Raw genomic sequence first — 19,095 nt, 5'->3', positions numbered from 1 at the left:
TGACTCCAGGGTAACTTTTTTGCTGCTCCATAATCACGATCTTTTCAATATGACTTTAAAAAAGTAGCATCTAATTTCATTATGCTTAACCTAAATTATCCTTTAGATTTTTACATTTACATATTTGTATGTACACATATACATATATACACACATAACATTTTATATATACATGTATATTTATATATTTATATGTATCTATTTTTATATATTCAATAAGTATATTTTCATATATTATATGTATATATTTTATATATTTAATAATTTTATATTTCATAAAAATTTTTTTATATATGAGATATGGCTTGGCTGTGTCCTCACTCAAGTCTCACCTTGAATTGTAATAATCCCCATGTGTCAAGGGCGGGGCCATACAGAAATAATTGAATCATCGGGGTGGTTTCCCCCATACTGTTCTAGCGGTAGTGAATAAGTCTCACGAGACCTGATGGTTTTATAAATGGAGTTCCACTGCACAAGCTCTCTTGCCTGCCACCATGTAAGACATTCCTTTGCTCTTCTTCTGTCTTCTGCCATGATTGTGAGGCTACCCCAGCCATGTGGAACTGTGAGTCCATTAAACCTCTTTCTTTTATAAAGTAACCAGTCTCGGATATATCTTTATTAGCAGCATAATACAATATATAAATGCATATGTTGACAATGCTCAACTTTATCTGAGCCCTGTGTTCCAGGAAATCAGGGATGGTTAAGAAATCCCCCCATCCTTTTGTGTTCCTCGAAAGAGCTTACTTACTGCAAAGAACCCCTCTTCCCCATAGGACTTAGCTAAGACTCATGGAATCTCCCTTGTTTATCTGTGACATGGCCAGACACAGACCTTTCAAATTCCCTTTCTTGCCTCATAAATGACTAGCTGAACTGTTTGTCTGTCCACTAACCAATCTGGAGAAAATATTGATGCCTACTACCTGGACTTGGCCAAACTTTAATTAGGCTTCTCTCTTCCCCTTAGGCCCTGGAACTTTGACCCACTCTCATCCTGAGTCAGCACACAGCCTCTCCTTAATCGCCTCTTACCAAGAAAGGACTGACCACAGGAAAGATGTTTCCTCCCTGTAGGATCAACTGTGGGATCACGCTACCCACTCCCTCATATGTGCTTCTCTCTGACCTTCTGTGCCCTTCCCTATAAAAGAAAAATCCTTTCTGCCTGGCCTTTCAAATGCTTACAGATCTTAAGGTAGGAGCATTCTCCCCGTTACAATAGTTCCCCTATCACCATAGTCCCCTCTCCTTATTGTGATAATTCTTTTGAACAGATGCTGTATCTAAATTCAGATTTGACTTTATTTGACAATGTCTGTGTGCATACCATATATGTGTGTATATACGTATATGTATATATAGATATATATATGCACACACACACACACACATTCAGAGAAGTGAACTCATTTTGCTCTGATTTGGATTAACAATAAGGAAATTGGATAGATGTAGCCCATTTTTGTCTTCCTTGAGTAACAATATCAGAAAAGGAGCTTGTGAGTATAAAACCTACAAGGGCTGTAAGGAACCAGAATGAAACAATTTGGTTATCAATGTTTTCTTTCCACTTATATCACTGTAAGAAATACTTAATGCAGAGTTAAGACATCAAACTCACTTAAGCTACAACTCACCTTAGGCTAAAACTCTGTGTGTAAGAAACAAATTTTCTCTAAGGAAAATTTTCCTGAAAGAAAAGTAAGACCTTCAATAGCTTCACAAGTTGGAGCCAAGTCCTCTGGTCTATGATGCATCTATTCATTAGGATCCTGCCACTTTTGAATTATTCAGATTCATTATAAAATGCAGCTTTCATCTGAAAAAAAAAAAGTGTACCTCCAAGAGATGCTAAATTTAGTTCTACTGGAGATAAAGTGGTGTGTGCTTCCATAATCATGTCAACAGCCCGGCTTTTATCTCTACTAAACTCCTGGGCAGCAGAGCTGGGATGCAGCCACCCAAGGCAGAAATCTGGACACCATGTAACCAGTCTGCCTATTGCTAAGAAGCATTAACATTCTATTTGAACTGTCCTATATTGTTGGATAAGAGCTGTTTGAATTAATGTTTTAAACTTGTGGCTTTTTTTAAATTATAGATGCATCAATTATACTTCAAAAAATTTCCCCATATATCTAACACTAATACTAATATTCTATATTATATAACTCTCTCTCTCTCTCTGCATCTTTTCAGCTTTAAATTGTAGAAATTTCTCAGAAACCAACCTTACAACATCCTCCTCTGCAACTATAAGCTATCAAATGAATTTTATGGATACACATGGTTATAAAACTTCGCTGCATATTATATTTTAGAAGGTGGATGATTAAATTAATTTGTAATTAATATGGCCAGATTTGATATAATAACAAATTAGCCATAATGCTAATGAGTGGTAATTAAATGAGCAAGGCAGAAATTTTAGAACTCCCCAGACCATGTTGAAGAGGTCCGGCACATCTTTATTTTGATGTGTTTTCTTTTCACCATTATTTTCAAATTGTTTTAGCAACCACACTCAAGTATCAAGATACAAGGCAGGGTTTTGGAATCCATGAAAGGCTGGAATATTTACTCACCACTGTACTGGTATTTCCTCGTGGAAGACTTCCCTGGCCTCTCCCATTAGGTCAAATCCCATTGCACACTCTCATAGTGTCACGCACTTTTTTAAGGCACCCATCATAAGGACAAATTTAACACACATCATGTGATTGTTAAATGACAGCTTCCCCCACTAGACTGTCAGCTCTGAGACCAGAAGGCCACATTTTTATTCACCAGTACATTCCCAAGCACAAAGCCTGTCACCTAGTAAAGACGTAACAGATACATTTGTTGAATTAATAAATTTGGTTTCACCAAAAATAAAATGAAATAAAAATTTGTTAAATTATTGTTTGCTAATTTATGGATTAGAAGCCTCATTTATGCATTGCACTTCCTTATTTATAAATGTCAGTGTGGAAATAACATCACCTTCTTGAGGTGGGAGAGAAGGGTCTTTATTTTGCACTAATTAGCCAAACAATAACAAGATTCTACAAATGTGTCTAGAAGTATCTTTTCAAATACCTAGTCCACGGATAAATATATCAAACTTAGTTGATAACCCCCAGATAGATGCTATGCCTTCTAAATGTATACTCTACACTTTATAAGGCTTAATAATATTTTCTTTTGTGTATAAAAATAATGGTACTGACACATGAGATTCAAGCTGTTTTTCTAGAAGTGATCCATCCATTCTCTCCCTTCTGCCACCCACCTTCTTCCTGGTAATCAATGATATCCATTGTAAAGCAGCTGGCTAAGATTCCAAGTGAGTTTAGGGCTTACTAGGTTGAGCGAGACTAAACTGGCTGCCACTGGAATAAGACCCTCAATTTTGGCTTCATCCCTATTTTGCCCCTCCCAGTTGCATTCACCAAACGTTTCTGACATGACTGTTAACCATAACTGTTTGCCAAAATTCCAACATTATTTTTAAACGTTTAATAGACAAAAAAATTGAAATAAACTTTACAACAAAATGAAAATTGAGGAAGTAAATGTTGCCTAGAGAAGACACAGAATAGATTCTGCTGTAACTCCTCAGTTGATAAAGGACAGATTGTAGGTCTGAACAGTAGAACTGTGGCTGTGGAGGAGGGGGCATGAGGAAGGAATATGAAAGGAGTATAGCCTTTGTAAAGTTTTTGCTAGAGGCATGGCTCTTGAACTTCCTCTGTCCCATCAAGAAATGGCAGCTAGCAATGTCCAGACTAAAAGCCAATGAATAGCAAAGCTGTCCAAGAGAAACAAGAGGAGGCTGGCTGGGCTCTCAGGGGTCCTGGGTCTGGTCTTCTGCTTTGGTATTGTTGTTGTTGTTTTGCTTTGCTTTCGTGATTCCCAATCGTACCTGTCCAAGGACTCAACTGTATCCATTCGCTCAGGGGTGATCAGGCCCTGGGAGGCTGATTCATGCTAACCAAGCTCATAGGAGATGGACAAATAAAAAAGGAAGTTAACTGATTTACTTACAAAGAGAAATGTGACTACTGGGCAGATGGAACTAGTTATACCACTTGGTCAATTCATTCTATTTTCCACTAGAAAAGTGTACCTGGGAAACTAGATTGAGAAAAGAGAGTTGTTTTGTAAATATAGTGTTGTAAATAAATTATTCTCAAGATACACTCTCACGCTGTAGCTTTCTGCACTAACCACTGACTACTGACAGTAGGCATATTCTGTCAAGGTGATTGAAATATTCATGCTAGATGGGCAGGACACTCACTCCCTTAGATAAGTAAAATAATAAATATAAAACACTTGGTAGGATACTCGATATATAGAAAGTGCTCAGTTAATACAAACCATTACTATTATGGTGCTGTCAGTATTTTGACAATATAGCATAGTGGGATGACAACATGGCCTTTAGAGTTAAATCCTTGCTCCATCACTCACTTCCTGTATGCCAATGGGAAGGTTCTTAACCTCTTGAGCCTCATTTCCCCTATCTGTAAAATGGGTATAATAAGAGTAAATTTACAGGGTTATCCTTAAAAGTAATTAAAATGTTGTGTAAAAATCACTTGATTATTGTAAGCACTTAATGTTCATTTTTAATAATAAAAATAACAAACACTCATATAGCATGTGCCAGATACTGCTTTATATATATTTACTCATTTAGTCCACATTATAAGGGATAGTTGAAGAACTTGTCACTGGTAGATTGTATTTACCAATATCTGCTCCTCTTCCCTAAGAAGGTTTACATTTGTCCTACTCCACTGAAATCAGACTTGACTGTGGCTTGCTTTGACCAGTCAAATGTGAGTGGAAGGGACATGTGACTCTACTGGGCAGAAGCTTTTAAAGACCATTTTTGCATCCCTACCTCTGGGATTGTAGAAGTATTTGCTGGGATGGAGTCTCCATTAGCCTGTGTTCCTGAGTGACCATTACTTACCTGTGATGGACATGTAGTACAAGCAAGAAATAAGCCATTGTGTTATATTGTAGTAGATTTTCAGATTTTTGTCACTATAGCACAACCCAGCATACCCCAACTGATACAAGAGCATAGAGACAAAACAAAATTTTCCCAAAGACAAACAGCTAGGAAGTGTCTGGCTGCAGTGTCTGTACACTTAATCACTTTGCCTGCTGTTTCTCAATAATTGATAGTATAATAATATCAATATTAAGGATGGTTTATTATTAATGCATTATTGTTGTTGTTTGGAGGTCTGTTTCTACACTTTGTAAATATACTTTTTTTCTGAATACTCAAAAGGAATCCTAGCCTTTCTCTAGATTCTACAGCAACAACAGCTGGCAGATGCCAGAGACACCACTGGAAAAGTTCTCAATAGACAATGTGGATGATACTGGGCATGTTCCTTCTTTATACACCCTCAGGCAGCCCCCAAAGGCATGGTCACTATGTCTGTTGGAAGAGCCTGGTTTGAACATTCACACTAACAGCCCCCTCTCCACAGTATCTCATAGAATGATTTTAAATATCTATGGCCAGTAAGTGAAGGGTAGCCCACTTCTCACTCTCACTCAGCTTTCAGAGATGGATGCCTCTCCTCATACTTCTTTTCCCATTAGCCCATCATCTGTTTCCTTTCTTTTGTCTCTCAACAATGAACAGAGACTTCAAATGTGTTTTCAGGCTCTAATTGAAAGCATATTTCTACACTGACATCCATGTAATTTCCTCTGTGTAGCAAGATTCCCCAGAACTGTAAGGTCCTGAAATTCGGGAATTCAGTGAGGGAATCTGCCTGGGTTAGAAACATAACTACACGGGGAGAAGTGAGAAGCTTCAATCTCTGCTCTTCCCACGGAAATTGAAAATGTTTTAGATAAAAGCAGAAGGAGCAAAGGCTTAAGTAGTGATAAAAAGCAAAAGTGTTAGGGGGAAAAGTAATAGTCACATATACTAAACATAAATTTATAAAAGCAGCCCAGAATCATGGCACACATTAGAATGCATTAAATTATAAGTTGGAAATCTATCCAGGAAAAGTGTAAATACATATTTAATAGGAATGACCATTGAAGAGGTAATAGTTTTATTCATTTTTTATTTATTGCCTGTTATTCAACAAGTAATCAATGAAAGTCATGAATAAATAAGAAGGGCAGCTACTTCTTAACCCTTTTATTTCTCCTTTAAGCTCTAGTGATTACCTACTTCATAGTTTTTCCTTTGTACTAAAATATTTATTAATTATATTTCTTTAATATTATTTTTATATATCTCTACTTGATATTTCTCCAGCCTGCTAAAATTGATTTTTACATAAAACTTTTTAAAACACAAAGTAATAAAATTTAGTTTCTTAAAATAGCCAACAGGACAAGTTAGAAAAATATATATTGGGAAAGCTCACTAAAATGCTCCCCTTGGGTTCTTTCTAATTTCAGTTTTATAGATGTGATCACCTTTACAATGCAGTTCTTTTTGTACTTAAAAAGTCAAATCACTCTGGATAGAGTTCAAGACTTTAGATGAATTCCACTTCATTGCAAATAGCATTTTATCAGCGATATAGTGTAAGTCCACATCTTGCTCCCAAGAGATCTTCAGAACTCTCACGAGTGAAACACTTCCAAAATTACTAACAATGTACTAGAATATGTTGGCTACATAAGTGAAGTTGTAGTATCCCTTTCTGAAAGCCTTAAAAAACAGGAAAAATTTCCATTTTGAGATTTTAATATTATGTTAACAACCAAATGTCTATAGTTTGAATGTTTGTGTCCCTTCCAAAATTCATGTTGGAACTTAATCCCCAATGCAATAATATCAAGAGGTAAGGCCTTTAGGAGGTGATTAGTGCCTTATAAAAGGGCTGGAGGGAACTAGCTAGGCCCTTTTACCTTCTTTTGCCTTTCTTTCCCTTCAGCCATTTGAGGAGACACCGTTCCTCCCCTCTGAAAGACGAAGCAAGAAGTCACCATCTTGGAAGAAGAGACTGTGCTCTCACCAGACACTAAATCCACTCCTGCCTTGATCTTGGATTTCTCAGCCTCAAGAACTGTGAGAAATAAATTTCTGTTGTTTATAAATTACCCAGTCTCAGGTATTTTATTATATCAGCACAAGAAGGACATCATGGAGAAGAAACAGAGGGAAAGGTCTTTTAACATGTGAGGGTGGAATGGAATGGAGTTATTTTGATCCAGTGATTGTCTTGAAAAGGTAGTGAGGACTGAATCATCCTATCATCCTAAATAAACACAATGGCTATGTAAGGAGACCAATTTCATGTACAATAGTGAAAAAGAAAGAAAGGAAGAGCAAATTGACTGCTACAGTTGGATATAGACATATGGCAAAAGTGTGCAAAATGCAAAAGATACGCTAAACAAGTCCCTACACTGGACCCATGTAGTTGCTAGAATATGAATTAAAGAAAAACAAAAGTGTGGGATCTTCCAGAAGCACCTTGATTTCAGTTTCCTTGCTAAATACTAAGTCCTGGTCTCTGGAACAATTTGGACACTGTAATTATAATTCTTATTCATTATATTGTAGTTAGTCATTTTTCTTTCTGCAATTTTTTTCTCCAGCTTTTAATATCAGATAAATGTAATATTGAACTGCAGAAAACACTAAACAATTTATTTTCAGTCTCAGCTCAATTTACTCTAAAGCCAATGCCCCTTTGCACTGCTCCATGCTGTCAATCCCCCAACTTGCTGAGGGCACATTTCTCATTTTTTTCCAGCTCCTTCCTTACTTATTGGAAATTACACTGGAATTAAATATTTTTAGAAATACAAACCAACACATTTAACCAGAATTGGTTAATTCCCATTCCCTCTCTCTAGATAGTAGGGAATACTAGTCTAAATCATGTATAAGGAAACTTTTTCAGTAGGCAACGCAGAATTGTACCACAGCCTCCTAATTCAGTGATTATGTCTTTCCAGGATGGTTATTAATCATTCAACCAACTGGAAGCAAGGTAAATTGAATCTACTAAACTTATAAACAAAGAGCATTTATTAAAATACTTAGAGGAGCTCTGAAAATCAATAGCAAGGCTGGAGAATCAATTGGGAATCAAGTGTTTCAGATCTAATGCATAAGAACTAAAGGAAGAATCTTATAGAAAAAGATATCTTCTTAGAGCAACACCACTGGAATAAAAAGTCTCCAACACAGCCCAGGCTCTTTTTCTCTCAGCTAATAATTCAAATTCAAAGGAGGTCATTTGTCCAGCTCTTGGGGAAAGGACACCAGATTAACAGGCCCCAAACTCAATGGAAGAGAAAAAGGAGCTATTGGAAGTGTGGAAATGTTCTCTACTCTTGTTTAGTAGTAGTCCACTACTCTAGTGCTCAAGCTGAAATACCAGCAGCTAGTATGTGAGTTATAATAATAGAAAATCAATTCTGTCTGAAAAACTCTCTCTTGGAATAATTTGAACAGCATTTGCTCAATCACATCTGACAATCAGCTTCTGTCACTAAACCAAACTAAAACATTAAGAAATCTCTGACAACACTAAGTGGGCTTAAGTCAGAAGTTAACAAAGAAATAAAAATAACAAAAACCTGATTTCTCCATGTTCATCCTCACCTGGCAAACAAACAAAAATAACAGCTAACATATATGCTGTCTAGTTTTGTGCACTGTGACTTACATCTTTTGTATGTATTATCTCATTTAATTCTCACAAAATCTGAGATGTAGGTATTATTACCACCCTGAGGGAGATTACATAACTTGGCTAGTCTCACCACTATCAGGTAATCACACAGGGCCTGCATTCTTATTCCTGCACTAGGCTGCCTGGACCCAATGGGACTGATATGGTTTGGACCCAAATGTCATCTTGAATTGTAGTTCCCACAATCCCCACGTGTTGTGGGAGGGACCTGGTGGGAGGTAATCAAATCATAAGGGAGGTTATCCTCATGCTGTTCTCATAATAGTGAGTGAGTTCTCACAAGATCTGATGATTTTATAAGGGGCTTTTCCACCTTTTGCTCAGCACTTCTCCTTGCTGCTGCCATATGAAAAAGGACATGTTTGCTTCCTCTTGCACCATGATTGTAAGTTTCTTGTGGCCCTCTCAGCCATGCTGAATTGTGAGACAATTAAACCTCTTTCTCTTATAAATTAATTACCCACTCTCGGGTACGTCTTTATTAGCAGCGTGAGAAAAGACTAATACAGGGACTCAGCCACATGGATGGAGTTTTAGAGGAGGCAGAACAGTGTAGTGGATAGAACCATGGGCGTGAGTTAAAAATTTCAGGCTGGCTATTTACTAGCTGTGTGACTCCAGGCAAGAAATTTCAACCCCCACAAGCCTCAATTTCCTCATTTGTGAGATGGAGAGAGTCCTATCAGAGTCAGCATGTCATGTTGCAAGATTGCACTGTTGTGGCAAGGAAGAAAGGGGAAATGTACATAAAGTACCTAGCCTTGAGTGCTGATCACAAAATAAGTGCTGAACAATTGATGGCCATCATTAGTTACATGTCTGTCTCTCCATATAGACTAGTCTTGGAGACCCAGGTAATCCTCCTGATATTTGTATCCCTAGCACCTTTCTGTGACAGGCACATTAACAAGCCCATATAAAATCTTCTGAACATAAAATGTTTATATCAGGGTACACACTGCCACATTATAATCTAGGGTCATAATAAGCACCTCTTTAACACTACAGCTCTAGGTCATCCCTGCTCCTTAAGCAAATGATGCCTTATCCATCCCCCTCCTCCACTGGCCTCAGACTGCTAACTTCATGAGGTCAGGGTCTGTATCTCATGTTCTCCACGTATCCCCAATGCCTAGCACAGAGCCCAATGCATAGTAGGGGCTTATCACTTGTGGACTGAATTTTTAATAGACATTTGTAATATGTCTTACAGCTAACCTAACACTTTCACATAAACATGTGCAGCATCTCTGCAGCACAGGTCAAAGACACAGGGTCTGGAGCCAGACTGCCTGAGCTCAAAATTTAGTTACACCATTTACTAGCTGAGCACCCTCAGGAAATATACACAGACTTTCAATGCCTCCGTTTTCTCACCCGTAAAATGAGATTAATAACAATACTGAGTTGGTGTGAGTATTAAATTGTTAATTCATATAAACCTCATAAAACAGTACCTAGCACAAAATGAGTGTTCTTTAAATGTCAGCAATTATTAATTTTGTTTGTAGCTATTTTTCTCCCATTTAGCTGTCAAGAATATATTCTGTCTGCCTAAATCATTTCTTTTTTCATGTAAGAAAATATAAAAAGTGGCATATTTACTTCAAAATTCTAAAATTCATGTGCAGCAGAGAGCAAATCATAATCTCAAGAAAATGACTTCCAAAGTTATTTGCAAAAAGAAATGTATTTATAGAAACTGTTCTTAAAATAAAAATCCTCAGTGGCCCTAGATATTTTGTACTTTGTCTCTTCGAAATCATTTGTGTTGGAACCTTCCCCAGAAGCATTTGTCATTATTCTTTCCACAAACAAGAACAGCCATATTGACTTGAATGTAAGTATACATGTGAGTAAACACACACACACACACACACACACACACACACACACACACATACACCAGGCAAATTAATCTCACACATGGGCTGTACCCTGCCTGCACCGAAAACCTCATTGCTTTATTAAGGCAAAAACCATGTTAATTCCAGTATGCAGCTCCCCATCTCCTAGAGTATGAACCTAGAGATCAAGCCACACATTCCTGAAGCCATCACTTGACCCAACTTCAAACGATACTACAAGGCTACAGTAATCAAAACAGCATGGCATTGGTACAAAAACAGACATATAGACCAATGGAACAGAATAGAGAGCTCAGAAATAATGCTGCACACCTACAACCATCTCAGCTTCAATAAAGTCAACAACAACAAGCAATAGAGAAAGGACTCCCTATTCAATAAGTGGTGCTGGAATAACTAGCTAGTCATGTGCAGAAGATTGAAATTGGACCTCTTCCTTGTACCATATACAAAAATCACTCAACATGGATTAAAGACTTAAATGTAAAACCTAAAACTATAAAATCTCTGGAAGCTAACCTAGGAAATACCATTCTGGACATAAGACCTAATAAAGATTTCATGACAAAGTCACCAAAAGCAATTACAACAAAAAACAAAAATTGACAGTGGGATCTAATTAAAGAACTTCTGCACAGCAAAAGAAACTATCAAGAGAGCAAACAAACAACCTACAGAATGGGAGAAGATATTTGCAAACTATGCATCCAACGAAGGTCTAACATTCAGAATTTATAAGGAACTTAAATTAATAAGCAAAAAAATAAACAACCCCATTAGAAAGCAGGCAAAGGACGTGAACAGACACTTTTCAAAAGAAGACATATACGCGGCCAACAAGCATATAAAAAGGTGTTCAACATCACTAATCCTTAGAGAAATCCAAATCAAAACCACAATGAGATACCATCTCACAGTCAGAATAGTTGAAAGTCAGAAAATAACACATGCTGGCAAGGTTGTGGAGAAAAGCGAATGTTTATACAATGCTGGTGGGAATGTAAATTCATTCAGCCATGTGGAAAGCAGTGTGACAATTTCTCAAAGAACTTAAAACAGAATTACCATTTGACCCCAGCAATCCCATTAGTGGGTACATACCCAAAGGAATATAATTCCTTCTACCATAAAGACACATGGACATGTCTGTCACAGCACTATTCACAATAGCAAAGCATGGAATCAACCTACATGTCCGTCAACAGTGGACTGGATAAAGATAATGTGGTACATATACACCACAGAATACTACACAGCCATAAAGAAGAATAAGATCATGTCCTTTGCAGCAACATGGATGGAGCTGGAGGGCTTTATCCTAAGCAAACTAATGCAGAAAAAGAAAACCAAATACTATATATTCTCACTTATAAGTGAGAACTAAACAATGAGACCACATGGACACAGAGAGGAACAGCAGACACCAGGGACTACTTGAGGATGGAGGGTGGGAGAAGAGAGGGGGTCAAAAAACTACCTATTGCATACTAGGTGCTTATTACTTGGGCGACAAAATAATCTGCACTCCAGCCCCCCGCGACACACAGTTTACCTATATAACAAACCTGCACATGTAACCCTGAATCTAAAGTGAAGGTTTAAAAATCCAAACCATCGTATTTAATCCTTGACATTTCTCTACACATTGGAGAGATGAGGAGGAGAAAAGTAAAGGCACAGGGGACATCTGAATGTTTCATCTACCTTCAATACTGTAATGTTCCAAGCAAAGCTCTCAGTTGCTTTGTTGAGTTTTCTTCCCTTCAAGCCTTCTTTTGCCCCCAAATTATGAAGTTCTTCATGGAACTCCATCCCTTTGAAGAAAGAATGCGTAAGAAATCTGAGTACATATCTCAGAAAAATGGGCATCTTATAATGAAAATATTATCAGTAAAATATAACTTCACATTCCTGTCTTCTCATAATTTCCAAATCCCTAAATTGAATCATCCTTTTCATTCTGTTCATCCCATCAAGTAGCTGTCCTTATGCACAAATTGACAACAGTCAATGCATTAGGCTAAATTGTATTTAAAACAGCCAGGAGCCATAGAAAATGACACGAGAAGAAAAAAAGTAAATTCTATGGGTACAAAAAAATAGGAAGAATGAATAAGACCTAGTATTTTATAACACAACAAGATGACTATAATCAATAATAAGTTAATTGTACATTTAAAAGTAACTAAAACAGTATAATTGGATTGTTTGTAACACAAAAGAGAAATGCTTGAGGGGATGGATACCCCATTTTTCATGATATAATTGTTACACATTACATGCTTGTATCAGAATATCTCATGTACCCCAAAAATATATACACCTCCTATGTACCCACAAAAATTGAAAATTAAAAAAAAATTTAATAAGTAGATAAGTAAGAAGCAAATTATTCCAACAGGTTACATGGACCTTGTTTGTCCTCTTCCTGGTTTATGCATGAAATGGTCTGATGTGTCAATGGCAACCATATGTGAGGAATGCATATGTCTTATTTTTCTTTATGAACCATCCCTGTCGCTTAATAGTAGGTCCTGGAACCCACATAGATAACAATGAGTAATTAGTAATGTTGACTAAAAATAAAAAGGCTTTTTTAAAAATAGCATTTTGGGAAACACCCAAGTATTTCAGATTTGGGAATGACCTTAAAGTATTTTTAGCTCAACCATCTGCTCGAGCTTGAAGATTATGAAAACCATCACCATCACATTTCTTCAGCCTTTGTCTTAGCACCTTAAAGATGGAAATCATATTCTCTTATGAACAACTCATTCCATCTTCGGAAAGCTATGACTGACATCAAGCCAAACTCTCTTTCCTTGGAACTTCTACTCCTTGGTGCTAGCTGGATACAGACCAAAAAGGTCTAAACTCTTTTCTACAGTGCAAGCTTTTAGATATTTGAAGAAAGATATTGGGTAAAATCCCTTCAAGTCTTCTCTCAGTTAACCATTCAAACACATTCAGCTTGCCAATGAAACTCTTCTTTAAGGATGGCATCCAGGCAAGGCCACTGCATTGCCCAGTTTCCTGGAGCTGAGCTCTGTGGGAACTTGCCTCCAGGAGCGAACACTGTACTCAAAATGGGCTTGGAGAAGCCTACATGACGTCAGGGATCTACCACCATTCTCCTTGTTCTAGTTTTTATATTTTTATTAATGCAGCCTAAGACCACGTTAACTTTCCTGGTGCTAACATCACAAACATAGCGCATAGTAAAGAACATGAGTGTGGAGCCCAGCTCTACCACTTACTAGCTATGTGAGTCTCAGAAAGACCCTGACATCTCTGGTCTTCAGTTTCCTCACGGGTGACATGTGATTAACAAGTGGGTTTACCTCACGGGACGGAGGTAAAGCTTAAGTCAATCAGTACATGTAAAGATCTCAGAGCAGTGCCTGGCATCATGTAAGTATCAGGTATTATTATTTTTGTGCTTCCTGTCAACAGAAATATCTAAGCCTGCTGGTCAGCCAGTGAAAAGCACCATTTTAAAAGTTTGGTCTGGATTCAAAGGGCAGCTCCACCACGTGTTGATATGGCACCTAGAGTAAGTCACTCAGTCTCTCAGAATCTCAGATGCCTCATCTATAAATCGGATATAATGATGATTACTTTGCAGAGTTGTCATGAGTAAGATAGTGTGTGTGCTTGGTATAGCATATGCAATGTACCAAGCAGTTGCTACTGTTGTCATCTTCCTCATCATAATCATTATCGGGTATGTGGATAGAGAAGGTTGTGGATCCAGGAGATGAAAGCACAAGGGTGTGGATGAAGGTGAACAGAAATAAACAAGTGCACTCTCACAGATATGTGACTCATCCCATACTTAAAAAGAAAGAACAAATCTAAATCTAAAGTGAAGACTAGTAATGGGGCAAAAGCCTGGAAGATTAATAGGATTTTGGTTCCAATTGTAAAACTGAAGTGGGTTTTAAGGGACTGTATGGAACCATAGCTTCAATACCAGCAGTAGAAGGTTTTGATGGGGTTCCAAACCACAAAACTAGATTCAGAAACCCTCATCCCTCTAGACTTCTTCAGACACCACCCCAACCCTGTACGCTCACATACAACCCACCTATTATCACTTGGATTTCGTCTGTACTAAACAAAGACTAAAGTGTAACTTAAAGTATAGTTAAGCATTGCTATAAAATAACTGCATTTTAAGAGAAGCAGAAAGTTTCTGAAAAAAAACTACCAAGAATTATTATAATTTCCAAACAAAATAGAAAAAAAAACAGAAAAAAAATTAAAAACAATTACCTGCTTTCTGACACTGTACAATCTTTTCCTGGACTGTGTCTGCCATTTCTATGAGAAACCGGCTCTCTTGAATCATCTGTTACAAAATAAACATCAAAAAGGTGGTTGTCAGAATCCTTGAACTGGCTCATTGGGAAGACGACATACAGAGAGACCTACATGATACCTCCAGTAAAAGTAAGCCATAGTCTCACCACAACAGATGGGAGGGAGAAGGATAAGCTCTGTTCCAACCCCCATCCATCCTAACACTGAGGCTAGTGTCACCTTCCTTATGATTACTCTCTTGTGTAACATGCTTGGCACACAGTGGACACCAAATAAGTAGCTTTCGAATAAATGTATATACATTCCTTATGTCCCAGGTCATATTCATAAATACCTAATTCCACTCCCTTAACATCAAAGATTACTGCAATATCAAGGCAAGTGGTATTGGAACATAATAGCAATGAGAACCAGAATAGGGTTGTTTATCCTTCCAGAGGCAGCAAAGTCACCTTTAAAAATATTATCTGCTCCATTTTATCCTCCTGTCTCTCCCCCACCCTACTCCCACCAAAAAAATGAAGTATCTCCTATCTTCTCCGAATTCTCTCAAAGCTCCCTGTGCAGCACTCAAAGGTGGGCTTGAAGTCCCACTCAGCTCCCAGTAGGTTCTGGTCCTTCTGATCTCACTCCTTCCTAAGTACCACTTCCAGAATCATCATCCAAAATTACAGTACTAATTCCTGGCTTTGTCATTTTCTCCCTTGCTTACTGAATGAAGTAAAATTTTTCTAACCTAGAACTATGGTGTTCCAGTTCCCCTAAGTCTCAGTTGACATGGATGAATCACGCTTCTCTAAACGCACCCTACTTGTTCCTCCTCCCACACATTTCTTTCTATTAGGGAAACTTTCTTAAGCCATCTGCCCTGATCAAAATCCTGCCAGGCCTCAAAGCTCACTTCAGTGCCCTCTCCTCTATTAGTTTCCTGATTTCCCCTTCTGTATCCTTCTCACTCCCCATATTCCCAAAACATTCTATTTTTTTAAATCTGTTCATGGAATTTTTTTATTTTCTATATTATGATTTATTCTTTACCTATATTATTTCCATCTTGTTACTTCTCCAGTAAATTGTAATTCCAGTAGAGCAGGGACTCAATCTCATTCAGCTTTGTATTCCCAGATGCATCCATCTATTTACATAATCACTTTTTTCCCCGTTTTGCTTTTGTGATACTTATTTCTTCTCTCTGTCTGCTACCCACATATGTGTGTGCAATAAAACATTTTATTTATTACTGACCACTTCTCAAACTTGTAATTATCTTTTTGAACTCCCATCTCTCTTTTTGTCTCTAGATTTCTCCACTCTTATTTTTCCTAGGCTTCCTCATTTTTTGTATGCTCTTAATTCTCTTTCAAATTAAGTACTGAAAAATAAGCATAAAGCTTTTAATAGGATTACCCCTGTAGAAATATAATACTCAAACATCAGAAAGTAAAACAAATGTTAAAACTTTATTACATGCTTATTTGAGGTAAAATAAATTTAGGATCAAAACATACTCCAAAACCTTATAGTTCAAGTTCTTCTCAAAAGCCCCCAAGTAAATATTTGTTAACTCCGTGGTATAAGTTGTTTCTGTTTTTCCCATTGTCTAATAAATGTCATAAAGAGATAATTGAGTATAATTTTACCTCAAAACAAGCTTCTCTTTGAGATTCCTCAGAAATAACCTGAAATCTTTTAGCAATAAAAGTCCCAAATTGTGTCCTCACATATCTTATCATTAATATTCTCAGAACATAAAATCATTGCTCATATGAAATTGTTTCATAAGGGGATTTGATTTTTCTCTCTGTCAACAGCTTCTATTGTATTGAGAATTATAAATTTATTCTATTTTCTGCAGTCAGCTTTCAATTATTAGTAGCTATAGAAAAAACAAATGAGATGAATAGCTAAAATGTACCAATAATCCAAACCACAATTTAAGTCAAAAATTTCAAATTTTCCTCTCAACTAAGTAATTTATCTAAGTTGTCAGGGAGAAAAAATGGCCGATTTGAGTTTCACCTCCTTCCTAGATCTCTTACTGATACTGATGGAAATAAAATAACAAAGCGCAAAAGCCAAGCAGAGAAGGTGAGAAGATGTCCTCAGATAATCCCTGAGCCGGGAAGTCAGCAGGACTCAGCCATGACGGTTGGGTTGACTCAGTTGATAGAATCTGGCAGTGGCCTGATTTACATATCTGATGTCTCAGCCTGAGCTGCTAGTTGCCTTTGCCTGTTGTAGTAATACAAAGAGCTTTTCTCTGGTTCTGTCACATGAATATCTCCTAATGGATCTTATTTCCTTGTCAGGGCTTTGTCTCTAAAAGAATAGAGGACTTACCCAGATAAAGGTTGACATTACTTTATGCATTAGATGTATCCAGAGCAGGGGTGTGTAAAGTTACCAGTTAAGAGTAAAGTTATGTCTTTAAAAAGAAAACTTTACTGAAGGGGCAGTGACACTGTTACTCAAAGATGGATTAAATTGTCCAGCTTTTGTGAAGAAACTATCCTTCCAGCTCTTTCCAGTAAGAAGTTTAACTAATTGCCCAGAATCATTGCAAAGTCAATGTAATTATTTAATAATACTGAAAAGATGCACTTTCATCATATTAGGACTCAAAAATCTTGCATAGATTCCCATTTTATCCTGAATTAGACCTAAATTCCTAGAACCACAATCTTTCTACTTAGAAGTTATCTTAAAGACAGTCTATCATGGACAACCACATTTTATAGTTGAAAATCCTGAGCTAAAACTTATCTTGCTTAAAGCCACACAACTAGCTAGTGAAACAATTTAGACTAGAATCTAGGCATTCTTGAGGAGCAGACCATATTAAAATGTAGAATTCCTATTGCAAGTGCAAGTTGGTAATAAACAATAAAGTAACATTCATCAAATTAAGCATCATGAAAATAAATTTTGCCATGACTGCTTTTCCCTCCAAGTCTAATTCACAACACACATCAACCATGATAAACATTTTTTCATATGAAACATAGGAAGAAATGTATTTACTTGAGTCCTCTGTTTTTTCAGGAAGGAGTTAGGAACTTTGGAGAAGCTATTGCTCGAGAAAATGTGAGTCACTAAAAAGCTAATCTACTCTAGACTTTTTTTGTCCTCTCCTTTTCAGAACACTGGAATAATTCCTCTAGCTCTTACTTTCCTTCTAAGCAAAAAAACTAGGTTTTGATTCTATGGTTCTTCAGTGGCTCATCTTTTCAGATCATTTAAAACAAGATGACTTTTATTAAACTTGGTACATTTGTAAATCAGATTGCTCTTACATATATATTTGCTAACTAGAATGAAGATTATTTCCTTTCATTCTCAAGTTCCTTAAATATTTAAAATGAAACAAATAAAAGCATTGCTAATAGACTGGCATCTTGTTTTTAAGCAATCAAGCCTGTCAATGTGGTCAACTCTCGGTCATACAGAAACAAGTGTAAAGTCAGAATATTTGCAAGTTCACTGGAAGTCCACTGCCTTTAGTGTATGCAACAGAGCTCTCTGTCCTGGGACTAATGCATCACATTTGCAAGCCTGATTTGTAATGGCACAGGACAAGTGAACTTGCACACAGCAAGTCAGAGGACATTTGTCTCCACGTTCACAATGGTGACAAAATCTACTTCAGGGGGCCCTTTTGGCATAAACAGACCATTTTTTTTCTCTTGTTGTTTTGTTCCCCAAACAGTTGTCAGCTATACCTTGAGAAGTCATTAGAAATATTTGTTTTTATCCAGCTGTCATTACGATTTAACTCCTTCATAAAATATCCAGATGAGTAGCCTTAGTAAACCTTCTCCAGAATTTTCAGGCCAATTTGACTACCTTACTACCTTTAACCAAAAGTGTTACAAAGCCTGAGGATTCAAGAATGCAAAGTCAGCTTTGAGTATGCATGGACAAAATTCCACAAAAAAAAAGCCAACCTGAAATACTTGCTTATGGATATGTATCTCTGATATCCATGGTCCTAGAGATCCTGGTACCAAGTAGAAATTTTGCCACTCCTCAAGATGCTGATAATTTTCCCCTTACGCAGAAAATGTGTCCAAAGACATTGCTGTACCCACATGTGAAGGAAGTTTCCATACCCCAAGAACACAGCATCTTGTTTTTAAACACCGAGCTCTGTTTGCGCACATGCCAGCAGACATTTTTTTTTAGGTTCTATTACTATACAAGCAAAG

General features: G+C 37.1%; 1 protein-coding gene across 2 annotated transcripts in view; it reads right to left on the bottom strand.

Annotated features, from left to right (window-relative positions):
- Positions 1–19,095, bottom strand: part of PLCL1 (phospholipase C like 1 (inactive)) — a 344,844-nt gene that overhangs the window by 36,700 nt on the left and 289,049 nt on the right. For both annotated transcript variants that reach the window (XM_004033007.5, XM_055379335.2), the window contains 2 exons: positions 14,843–14,918; positions 12,272–12,381 (listed from right to left, as the gene is read on the bottom strand). In XM_004033007.5, the coding sequence (XP_004033055.2) occupies positions 12,272–12,381; positions 14,843–14,918 (186 nt within the window). The remainder of the gene's footprint in view (positions 1–12,271; positions 12,382–14,842; positions 14,919–19,095) is intronic.

This window comes from Gorilla gorilla, chromosome 11 (genome assembly GCF_029281585.2).
Source record: "Gorilla gorilla gorilla isolate KB3781 chromosome 11, NHGRI_mGorGor1-v2.1_pri, whole genome shotgun sequence".
Lineage (NCBI taxonomy): Eukaryota > Metazoa > Chordata > Mammalia > Primates > Hominidae > Gorilla > Gorilla gorilla.
This window is presented reverse-complemented; position numbering and strand designations above follow the sequence as displayed.